The sequence below is a fragment of the Trachurus japonicus genome, chromosome 21 (genome assembly GCF_045865225.1).
Source record: "Trachurus japonicus isolate A0001 chromosome 21, Traja_1.0".
Taxonomy (NCBI): Eukaryota; Metazoa; Chordata; class Actinopteri; order Carangiformes; family Carangidae; genus Trachurus; species Trachurus japonicus.
In genome coordinates this window covers 1,730,267-1,742,790 of record NC_140927.1, presented here as the reverse complement: position 1 = coordinate 1,742,790, position 12,524 = coordinate 1,730,267, and the positions used below count along the sequence as shown (strand labels likewise).

The window sequence follows — 12,524 nt, the reverse complement described above, 5'->3', positions numbered from 1 at the left end:
AACTAAAAATCCCATTAGCCTCCGTAGCGTAGCTCTGAGCAGCTTGCGGCTCTGCTCCGCCGTTCTAAAAATAGCTTGCAACGACAATTAAAGGTAACGAACCTACTCCTAAAACTATAGAGATTATGGCAATGGGCCAATTTGCCAAAATGTTGAACTATCCCTTTAAGTTCTCTGGTTATTTTACTGCTGTGATAAAATATGCAGGACTTCCTGATGGGTTTGCAACACTACATGTTCTGTTTACCCTCTGGACTTCCTATGTGAGCAGCAGCTCAGTGCTTTTGTGCTGATAACCGTGAGACTTTCTAAAGCCGGGTTGTATTTGTTTTACAAGAACACTTTAGGAGGTCATAAAAAAATACTGCCTACAATAACTGTAGTTCTTGTAAACACGAGATGTACGAGTAGTTTCCCTCCCCCACCAGTAACACACAACATTTTACATTACAGTACCAACTGTGTTTATTGCCATGTGCTCCACTGCCTTACCTGACTCTCTCCTGGCTGTCTCGTAAATAATGCAGTTAATGAAAACTAATGTCTGGGAGGTGATTTGATTCCTACCAAAAATCAGAAGGTTGATGCTACATGAAAACACACTCTTTCACACACTTTGGATTGCTGACACCATGACACTAACATACATGTATTCTGAACAAACACTGTTAGAATCCACCACCAACAAACAAACAGGAAACCTAGTAGAATAGAGACAGCAAGTTCTTTGTATTTGTGCAGCGACCACTCTGCAGAAACACAGATGATACTGAGCCATGTCACAACAACAAAAACGCCCACAGATGTAATAATGCACTTGGAGGTGAGATCATTGCTCTGCTGTTCGCCTCCTTGAGTTCCACCGCTCCTCAGCTGACGGAGAAAAGACTTTCGCCTCCATCACAGAGTAAGTTTACACTGAGCATTTTTCATGTGTGACACACAGGGCGTCTGTTAGCTTCCTCCTCTGACACTATTCTCAATGTTTGGCGGTGAATCAGAGCTTTTTTCCTCAGCTGCACAATAACAGCCTGAAGACGTCTAAAATTTCCTGTTGCCAGAAATTAACACAGTATTAATTAACACCTAAACAACCTATTAAAGTTTATAACCTATGTATGTACTTAGTTAGAAAATAACAGACGCCCTCCCAGCCTCCACCGTACAGTCCTCTCATATGACCATACAGGGATGTGGGGACAGGAAGCGTCCGTTTACAGAAGGCTTAGTGGTGTGTTTGAAGGTGGGAAACAAGCTGCCGGCTGTCGGGGGCATCACAGAGTCAGGTCCTTGTCTCCCAGTGAGGAGAAGCACTGGTCCACGCTCTGTTCGGACACCTCCTCCAGCGTCGACGGCTTCCATGAGGGATTCTGGTCCCTGTCAACCAGAACTGGAGACACACAGGAGGTCAGAGGACTGAGAGATGTGACTGTGCTTCAGCTACGACAGCAATGACTGATCTGTATACAGCGGCATGCAAAAGTTTGGCCAAAGTATTTGTTGCATTATGTATTTGCAGTGGCAAAAGTCACTGTACTCACTCGAAGTTAGTATTGTTATCAGTGTTTCTGTGTACAGCATTTTGATGAGGCAAATCTATGATTATTCAAATATTTTTTATTGATTTTCACATTATACAGTTTTATGAAGCAAATCTAATTAGACCTCTCTGTAAACCTCTGAGCAGCAAGACATCATATTTCATAAGTTGCTCATCGGCCAATAATATACAGTGGCATCATGCAAAAGTTTGGGCACCCCAGGTCAAAATTTCTGTTCATGTGAACAGTGAAGCAAGTGGAAGATGAAATGATCTCCAAAAGGCATAAAGTTAAACATGAAACATATTTTCACTGACACTGATATTTTAAACAATATCAGTGTATTATTTTAGTTTTCTACAGTTTTAGAGTGAAAAAGGAAACAAAGCAGCAGAATGCAGAAACAGAATGGGAAACCCAGGAGACTTGAGCTCTCAGATAACTTTGACCAAGGTATCAGACAAGATATTTACTTTTTACACACTGTGATAGTTTCCAAAGGGGGGGCTACTAGCTACTACTGTAACTATGCAGGGTGGACAAACCTTTACTGTGGGCCCTTTTCCTTTTCCTGTCATTTTGAAAATGTAAAAGATAAAACATATGTATGTTTGTTTGTAGAGGGAATGTGTCTCCTGTAACTTTATGCCTTGTGGAGATCATTGCACTTGATTAACTGTTCACATGAACAGAAATTTTGACCAGGTGTGCCCATGCCACTGTCTTTACACTGGTAACCAAACATGTATTGATCTTAAAGGAGACATATTTTGCCCCCTTTCCACAAATTAAAATAGTTCCCAGGTGTCTTAAAGACATGTCTGTGACATTCTTTGGTCAAAATACCTCAAGGATCAAACATCACAGCTCTTTTCATCCTCTCAAAACAGCCCTGTTCAGAACGGCTGGTTTCAGTGCCTGTCCCTTTAAATGCAAATGAACCAGTGTTCGCCCAGCCCCTTCTACCGGTTCCAGGTAGGGGTGGGGTTATGCAAATTCGAAAACTAGTTACATCACTGAAAGACAATTGAGGGAACAGCTCGTAAAACCACATGGATTTCAACCCAGGGAGTCTGAACATTACAGATTATTTTGGTCAATTCTCACATTTTGGGGGCCAGAGGACAAAACAAACACTCAAATATATGTTAAAGAGCCTTCAAAAAGTGATATTTCCATAATATATCCCCTTTAAGTCTACATGTGACAGTTACAGTAACACCCCACTGCAGTCACTTACCAGCTCTTACACCCTCGTAGAAGTCACAGCCTCTCTGCAACACAACAGAAACATTCCCATCAGAGTTGACACTGATGAATGATTTTCTACCTCGGTGATGTCTCATTATATCTGCTATGAAAATGAAGCCCATGATATTGATTGCTTGTCTATTGGTTGACACTCCTGCTAGAGTGAGTTGTTGCTGTTTTGTTTTGTTTTACCATGCAGGCCTGGCTCAGTCGATACTCCATCACCAGCACGTCCTGCAGGCTCAGCGTGGCCCCCGCCTGCAGCTGCCTAAAGGTGATCTTCAGGGACGTGGGAGACATTTTGGACAACATCTGGAGGAGGAGGAGGAGACACATTTTAGAGGAAGACTGTGATGGACGACTTTGTTTGTTTTTAGATCGTTTAGCAGCTAAACATTGAGGAGAAAGAAGTGAAGCAACGTGTAAATAAGGACAAAGTGCATTTTTAATTTAGAGGGAGGACGATGAGTCTGTGGTGTCGTAGTAACGGAGGAAGTGGGTTCATCATAAATATTTGATGGCTGAGCCGATTCATGGTGTGAGAGGGTGGTGTAATTGTTGAGCTTTTAAATACTTATTTAACTATATTTTAGGTCTTATAAATAAAATAATCCACACTTAGCTCAGAGTAACAACCGGCTGTAGAGTTCCTTAAATCCTGGAGTAACTGATCAGTGGAGGAAGAATAAGCAGCGAGCTGGAGCTGGTTTGATCTCAGTGATGTGAATGAGGTGAAAAACAGACTGAGGAGTCCCGTCTTAGAAAAGAGTCATTTGATGGAATGAAGCCTCAGTCAGGCATCAGTTAAAGGGATAGTTCAACATTTTGGCAAATTGAGCCTCCGTAGCATAGCTCTGAGCAGCTCGCGGCTCTGCTCCACCGTTTTAAAAATAGCTTGCACTGATGGGCCAATTTGCCAAAATGTTGAACTATCCCTTTAACAAGGTGTGGTTAGAAATGGCAGTCGCATGGCCGCCCTACTCACTGCACCTGTACATGTTAGATATACGAACATGTGTATTATTTGAATAGCACTAAGCCCAGTTTAATATGAAACACAGTTTTATACAATATAGAAGGGGGTTCCTGACCCATCTCTCAATTTGTTTGGGGGTCCCTGGCCTGAAAAACATTGAAGACCCCTGTTCTACATGTGGTGTGCTCAGAGAATGAGGTGATGTGAGGTTTGCAGGTGGAAAACACACCTCAGCCTGTTTCTTAGCAAACTCAGAGCCGTCTGCCTTCAGGTTCTGCATTATTCCCTCCACACTGCTGGAGCTGAACAGCCTGGAAGGAGGGAAACAGACATGGGATCAGACTTTCAACAGGTTTTATTAATAGCTTCATTTCACATCAACTTAACTGAAAAGAAGGGGTACAGTACGGTAGGAGGGTAAAAAGATGAACTTTTCTAACTTTCACACAGTCTACTGTGATGTTGTTGAATCCAACTTCAAAGTCTATTAACATGAAAGACCAAAACCATCACTTCTTCCCACTAACGAGTACTGTGTGTGAATTAAAAGCCTGATATAACCTCTTCCTCTGTGTCATGGAGCTCTATTGATTAGACTTGGACAATATCCAAAATGTTCTATCTCTCTGCAGTCCAGCTTAAATTATTGTGATCAACAATCATATCATGGGACAATTTCATAAATCACATAATGGTATTATTTTATGTTCTGTTTTAGGTATAATTACTTCTATCACTGAACAGCAGTACGGTATAAAAGTATACATGTGTAAAACCGGAGAACTGGGGCGACGTTTAGCTCAGTTGGTAGGGCCGGCTCCCCATGTGCAGAGGCTACAGTCCTCGCCGCAGCTGGCCCCGTATCGAATCCTGACCCTTTGCTGCAAGTCATTCGCCCTTTCTCTGCCTCCCATTTCCTGTCTCTTTCTACTACACTATCGATTAAAGGTATAAAAAAAAACAACTAACTAAACTAATAAATAAAAAAAACTGGAAAACAGAAAAAAAGAAAACATCAGATATCATGAAAGACACTGCATAAGGCAGGACATATCATGATCTCCAATATCCTCCAGTGGAAGCATCAAGAACCACATCTGCAGCTAAAAATAGACCCAGTCCTTAAACATGAGTAGTAAAACAGTGTCCTACTGTTAAGACATGACTCTGCTGTTTCTGAACATCCTTGATAGGAATGAATGAATGAATGAATGACTGCTGCAGACATGCAGCATGACACATTCTAGGTTTTGGTCTTTCTGTGGTATTTGTTGAGAAAAACAAAACAGAAAATCAGCCTCTTTCATGGTGTAAATAACTGGCTGTTTTCTGGGTCTCCAGCACTCAGAGGTTCACACATACCTGTCAATATCAGACATGTGCTTGTCCAAGACAAACGGCTTCTCAGAGTCCAGACTGCTCTGTGGAGAGAGATTGAAACAGATGACTGAGGGAACCTCACTGTCCGTTTCATCGGTTCTGGATATCTTTAGCTCAGAGTCAGGTGTAAGGTTTAAATGTTTAGATTCTCAGACTCTGACCTGGCTCTGGTAGGCGTCCAGCACTCTGGTGACGTCTTCAGCAGAGGGAGACTTCAAGTCCACCAGCTCCTTCTCCAGGTCTGGGACCTGTTGAAGCAGGATTCAAGTCATGACATGAACAGCAGCCACAATAAGTACTTTTATATTTTGTGTATTTATTCAACTAGGCACTGGAATAGAGCAGCTTTATTATACTGGGTGGATGCAGGTTCTTTTTTTTTTATTATTATTATTTTTTTTTACATATCTCTGTAATTGTTTTTTTTTTTTGTTGTATTGAAAAAGGAACATGTGAAGGTGCTGGTGTCCTGCGAACACAGCTAACACATTCATCACATGTAATTGTATCTTCAACAAACAGACGGACAGGCAGCTGAAGATTGTTATCCTTAAAATAAGTGGAGTGTAGAGTGTCTCCATTAATCTGACTTGTTGTTTGGACTCCAACTTCTTTTTTGGGGAAAACTGTCCAAATAAACTATAAATAGATCCTCCCCGGTGCTCGTCTGTCCCTGAACGTCAAGGTCACAGACTTAAGCAAACTCCGTCACCCGCTGTTCTGACGTCACGACAACAGCAAGACAAACACAACCTGCCTCTGGAGCAGCCAGCAAAGGTTGCCACCCGGTGACTCAGCATCCAGCTTCCCAGTGGAGCTTTAAACTCAACCCCCCCACCACCACCACGCCCCTGTTGTGAACTCTCCCCTGCAGCACCACTATCACTCACACTGCCTACAACTGTGCACTGACTTAAAGCCCCAGTGTGTAACTTATTTGGCTTTTTATTAGCAAAAATCAAATATGTCTTTCATAAATACGTATTTCACTGAAGTGGAATCACACCCACATACAAATGAAAGCTTTCTCGTACCTTAGAATGAGTTGTTACAAGTCGTTACAAATACATAAGTGGGCGACGCACCGAACCGAGGCGGCCATGTTGCATCACCATTTTTTACGTTGAGTGGCAGCGCGACTGTAGGTAACCATGGAAACTCAGCGGAGCTGTCGGCTCGGGGAGAAAGTTTTCCAGGTAGCGCCTGTTAAAACTGTCACCACTGTGTAGTGTGAGGAAGGACGGAGGCACTGATGTTGCATTCAGGTGCAGTCAGGCAGACGGCCGTCGGCAAACCAACCGGATGTCATTTTACTCGACGAGAGAAAGACGGTAAAACGCTTGTTTATCCTGTTACATGCAGTGTCTGTTGTCTGTCTGACGTCTGCCCGATTTCACGTGAATGCAACATCAAGAATACGTTCCGATATGCAACCGCACCGCTAGATGGGGGCAATTCCTACACATTATACCTTTAAAGGAACTGAAAGCAATGTACTGGAAGAATCTGTGTGGTTTGGATTCTCAGGGGTTGGAAAACACACAAAAAAAATTTTCTATACCTTCTTTGACTCCACAAAGTGAGTGGCAACTCCAGCTCTGTGCACATCACGTCCCTTGAGGCGGAAGCCCGTTAAAGCCAGAAACAGACCCAACCTCCCCCGGAGCCTGGGCAGAAAATAGCCACCGCCCACATCAGGGAAAAGCCCTGTCAAAATAAAACACAAAGTTAAGCACTTAAAGACCAGTGTGTATCGTTTCTGTACACATGATGCAGGTTATGTCACAGTCAAACCATCTGTCACTGTTCATTCTGTCAAACACTGTCATTCAGTATGTGATATCAACTTAGAGCAAGCAACGTTTCCACAAAATGAAATGAGACCCAGTGACTTTCAATATACTACAGTTTAAAGGTCCTGTACACTACAAAGGCAGTTTTCAATGTCTCATTTTATAATAAATCAGCTCTAGGTTCCATATTTATACTGTAATACTGTATCCAAGTCTAAGAGTACAGAGTACTGCACATGACCTGTATTCAGAGCTGAGCTTTAAAATGAGCTGTCAAGACTTTGTTATCTTTGTGATGTCACAAAAAAGCACTCACTGCCCTCAGATGAGCCCCAAGCCCCTGTTTCTCTCTTTACATGAAAACAGCATTGTTATTTTTTTCATCAGAAACCAGTGAGCCAATGAGAAGAGAGGCTCAGAGCCTTCTCTCCTCTGATTGGCTCACTGACTTGTTGTTACTAAAGCACCAGAGAGAAGCAGAGGGAGGAGATGTTCAACTTAACCGCAAACATCTTCTTGTGGTTCAATACTGGATCAAGTAAAAGACAATCTAAAATATGGGACCTTGAAGACAGACGTGTGAAGGTTGAACCACCTGATGTTTGGCACTTTTCCCCAGAAAATACCAGACACTTCAGGCAAAAGTGGAAAGAAATGGTGGAAAATCCACATTAAGGTGTTTACTTTACTTCATTTTGTGTCTTTCGTCAGTAGATTTCTCCTAAATTCACCAAAAGTTAACATGCTACTGTGACAAACTGTGCTGTGCCTGTTTTCTGATCCAAAAATTGTCATTTCCTCCATCCGCAACCAAACATAAAAGTACGATTTACATTAACAATCTATGGAATTTTACAGTACAAGTCTTTAAAGGCTGTTTTCTCAAAATGAGTTTTTCCTCAGACTCTGAGGTAGAAATCTCCACTTCAGCAGCACTTACAGACACCAAACCTTCCAGTTTTATTCTGGAGGTTCTTACAGAGGGGATTGTTGATATATCATTCAAAGCCTGATTTATATAACATTTTATTCTTAAAACAGGGCAAAATTTGATTTTTAGGGCTGGTGTAAGTATTTTCTCATTTACAGAGTGATAAAAAGAGATATCCAAAATCCCCTCTGTAAAAACTTCTGACTCTCATATGTCAACAAAATAAAACAAGAATTTTGAAAGGGGCTTTATCCATTGTTCAGATTTCGGTTCTGGAAATATATGCAAATTAGCGCATATTTAATTTAGACATTTCCTCATTTACATATTTAAACATAACATTTGACAACTTATAAGAAAAAATATCTGTCTTAATGTCAGTGATAAACTTGGGAAGTTTCATTGTGATATCTGTTAGTTAAAATGTGTACCCTATTCACCTGCAGTGTCCCCCCCTAATCAATCAACCAACTAACTGCCACAGCTTTATATCAACAATCTGAAGCAGCACATAAATACAGCAGGAATCAGCTTTGTCCTCCACATTGTATCCACTGTCATCAAATATCACTCAGAGGTTAAGTACAACCACTGACATCAAATCTTTCATCACAATCCACAGGCCTGATCTGCAGCCAGTTCATACTGTACATATCATTATCAATAGTGTTTCCATTTGATTCTGACAGGAAGTTAGATTCCATTGGTCACAGCTTTGGTTGCGTGGCACGAGGCGAGAAGTGAACGGGAGAGAGAGGGATTAGAAGAGTTGACCTGATTCAGGGCTGAAAATGTAATATCATAAATGCATCAGATTATGGCTGTTGTTGAGCACTCCCAGGGCCGGGTTAAATCTGTTAATCCCACCACAGAAGGGGTTAATGTTAACACGGCAGAGAGTGGGTGGGAGGGGAGTGTGTTGTTCGGGGCTGCAGCTAATGACTGTTTCCACTTTATCATGTTATTTATCCATTCATCTGCAGACCGTATCTCTTTGATGTTTCACTTTTAGTGAAAAATAAATTGTATAATTTTTCACATCTCAATCTTGGCCAGAGTCATGAACCCAAAGAGATTCACTTCACTACCATGTATTTACAAACCACTGAATGCCTTGATGATAGGAGAGTGACCACAAAGAGCATTTCATTTTCAAACAAGTCTCTAATCAGTTACTAATCAATTAGTGGACTTATTGCTGCAGCTTGAGTGTGGTGTATGAATCTAGCGTTGCGGTTGTATATCGCAAGCAACTCAATCATTTTTTCATGCTGCATTCACGTGAAATTGGGCAGACGGCAGACGGACGACAGCCGCTGCACGTAACGGCATAAACAAGTCTCTATGTAAACAAGTGGTCCGTCATCACGAGGCAAAACAATACACGTGACAATATGTTGTCATGGCGATGTCGTATTGTTTACCTGACCCACGTTTTACCGGCTTTCTCTCGACTTCTGTGACTAAAATGACATCTGGTTTGTTACCGACGGCCGTCTGCCCGACTGCAGGTGAATGCAGCATCAGTGTAACGCTCCATTCCTCCTCACTGCGTTACCGCGGCGACTTTTCACAGACGCCACCTCGACCTGAGCCGACAGCTCCGGTGTCTCTGCTGAGTTTCCGTGGTTTCCTACCGTCACGCTGCCACTGAAGGTAAAAACATGGAAACACCACATGGCAGCCAGCACCGAGCTTACCCGCTCCATGTAGATATGAATGATATGAACAGCTAATTCAGAGCTGAAAGGAACACTTCAGTTTGTTGATGGGGGGGATTACTGATTAATGAAAAACAGACTTTTGAACGAAATATTAGATAATCGATTTTCGTGAATAGATAACAGGAGAAGTTACACAATGTCCCTTTAAAGCACACTGTGCTAATCCTAAAACATTACAACTGTTGTAGAACAGTTGAGACTGGCATTATTCTGTATTTCTCTTAATAACAAACTCCATTAAAAGGCTAAAATGAACCAATGTACTAGTTTGTCTCATAATACTACATAAATGATTAAAACAGGTCACAGATATATTGTTTAGGGTTCTAACAGCTCAGTCAAGTTCCTAAAACGAGTGGGGTCTGCCCTTTTAGAAAGTGTATCTCTAACAGTAGGAAACTGCATTTTCTTGGGGAATCGAATGGTGTATGTGGGATTAAGTTAAACTACAGTGTCTTCTGGTAATGAAATATCACCCAGTGCAACAGTAGCTCTATTTCTACACAGCATTAGGATGTTTAAGGGGATTTGGCTCTATGACTTTTTTTAATGATTTTAAAAATATAACAAACAAACAAGATCTTTTTTTTTTTAAATAATAATAATAAAGTCTTATTGTTACAGTGGTGCCTCTTCATAATGCTAACAATCATTTGCACCCCTCATTATTGGCTCCCCCACTCATCTTCAGGCCCTGGTCGCTGAAGGGTGATTAGTGGATTATAAAGTGCTGCTGGAGGTGCTGGGGGAGTGGTGATGGAAGAAGGGCCATAAACTAGTCATAGACAGGACCGTTAACGGGCAGTGAAAGCCCTGATGAACGTGATGGGATCCAGAGAGGAACAATGGATGAGGCCCTGTCCACCCATTCATTTGGTCTTCACAGGATGAGAACATGTCAGCGATGTTCCCTAAGTAACCAGGAAGTAATTGGTATAGGAGCTCCTGGGTTATCATCTACACGTGTTGAATTACTAACAATAACACAGTGTTTCAGATTATATTAGCTCCGCATTTTGAGATTGTTATGAAAACATTGGTTGACTTGTTCTCTACTGTATTTGGAGATGTGGGCGTGGAGAGGAGTTAGTGAGTGAAAGTCTAATGCAAACTAAATATAATCTGTCAAAGTGAGTTACCAATTAGACCAGTACAGCGTTCTCTATGATTTATTGAGTTCAACCTCAAACTGCAGCAGATGTTTTTACCTGTTATGGGAGCAAATGACATCAATGATGATTAATCATGACTCTGTTACATCTACATGCTGCATTAAGATGCACAGGTGCATCTCAATAAAGTAGAATATGATTGAGGTCAGCAGTCTTCTCCATGATAGTGGAGCCAGTGAACCAGACTAAGACCATTTTAAGACTCAGGAAACCTTTGCAGGTGTTTACAGTTCATTAGCTACACTGTAGTTAGAGTGTGACATCATTAGGTTACAATGGTGAACTTTTTCACTATATTCTAATTTTCTGAAATACTGAATTATGGGTTTTCATTCAATGTAAGCCATAAACATCACAATAAAAAAAATAAAGATGTGAAATATACTGTATCAGTCTGTGTAATGAATCTATATAATATGAGTTTCACTATTTGAACTGAACTACTGAAATAAATTAACTTTTCCATGATATTCTCATTTATTGAGATGCACCTGCACAGCTTCATGTCCAAACACAGACACATCTTAAAAGTATGCAGCCATCTTTAAAACTGTTAGTGACAGCTGTATTTGAGGAATCAGATGTTTTCTACTTTTTTTGTATTTGTATTTTTTTTTGTAGTTTTCCCAGATGTGGCCATGTTCAGCTGGTCAGAAGTGCTCCAAGCGGATCAGCCAAATGCGTAGTTTTCACTTCACTGCTTCGCTTTTCTGGGAGTGTGTTGCTCACACTCACACTCTGCCAAGAGATCCACCCACAACTGTGCTGGCACCCCACCCAACCAGTAGGAGGAACTCAACCTGGAACAGACTGAGAAGCCTCGCTGGCTTCCCACCCACCAAAAGAGCCACGGATAAAAGGAGGACGTGCACCTTTACCTGATTACACCTTACAGTGGGAGAGGCTGTTGTATTAAACACTTTTAACACTTGTGCAACATCTATTATGTAAATGTGAAGGATGTTGTTGCTATTAAGTGTAATCAGAGCACATCTGCTTTGAACTTAGTGAATAAATCCTGCAATCAGCCCTGTTCCACTGCTCTGTTTGCTCCTCTAATGACTCTACCTTCTTGCTGTTGCTGCTTTTTAAATTGGAAGGCGCTCTGTGACTTCTGCACTTAAAAGGTGTGATCACAACCGTGGTGTGTTCACTTGTTTTGCGTGTTTTGGATTATTTCATCTTGGGGTATATCAATGACTAGTAGCAACACTGATTTTTGTGCATTATTCATTTCTGTGCAGTGTCAAATACTAACACTCATACTGCTAAGTACAAAAATGTGTTTCAATAGGGGAGCTATCAAAAAAATATTAAACATTTATGATTTACAACATTTTTAGGCTTAATCTAACCAACATCAGTCCTAATCATACACATCAAACGTTCACTTTTAAAAAGAACGTTTTAAAGCAGTACTAAAGAACTTTCAGTTTTGGTTGAGTTTGGCGGCGCCTGTGGACCAAAGCGGTAGTGTTTTGCCTGAAGGAAGACTCCATTTCCCATGAACACTAGCGTGAAGCCCTGTAAATATCCTGCATTAAAATGAACAGAAGACATCAAAACTAAGTTTCTGTTTCCAGTGGATCATTTCAAAGTGAAAACACAAACATAATCCATTGCTAAAGTGCCGTTTTGCCTGTTCCCTCCTTGTTGTGACTCGCAAAAGTGAAAGTGAAACTTAAGTGAGAGCAGGGTTCCTACCATGCTCCTCAAAGCTGCTTAGTGCCAGAGAAAGAGATACAGACCCCCTCAG

At 41.3% G+C, this 12,524-nt stretch overlaps 1 protein-coding gene across 1 annotated transcript in view; it reads right to left on the bottom strand.

Annotated features, from left to right (window-relative positions):
- Positions 1-710: 710 nt before the first annotated feature.
- hibch (3-hydroxyisobutyryl-CoA hydrolase) overlaps positions 711-12,524 on the bottom strand; it is a 32,611-nt gene continuing 20,797 nt past the window's right edge. The window contains exons 8-14 of the mRNA XM_085765028.1: positions 6,710-6,855; positions 5,310-5,396; positions 5,131-5,189; positions 3,998-4,079; positions 2,985-3,104; positions 2,782-2,815; positions 711-1,390 (exon numbers count right to left, since the gene is read on the bottom strand). Coding sequence (XP_085621154.1) covers positions 1,275-1,390; positions 2,782-2,815; positions 2,985-3,104; positions 3,998-4,079; positions 5,131-5,189; positions 5,310-5,396; positions 6,710-6,855 — 644 coding nt within the window. The 3' untranslated portion in view covers positions 711-1,274. The remainder of the gene's footprint in view (positions 1,391-2,781; positions 2,816-2,984; positions 3,105-3,997; positions 4,080-5,130; positions 5,190-5,309; positions 5,397-6,709; positions 6,856-12,524) is intronic.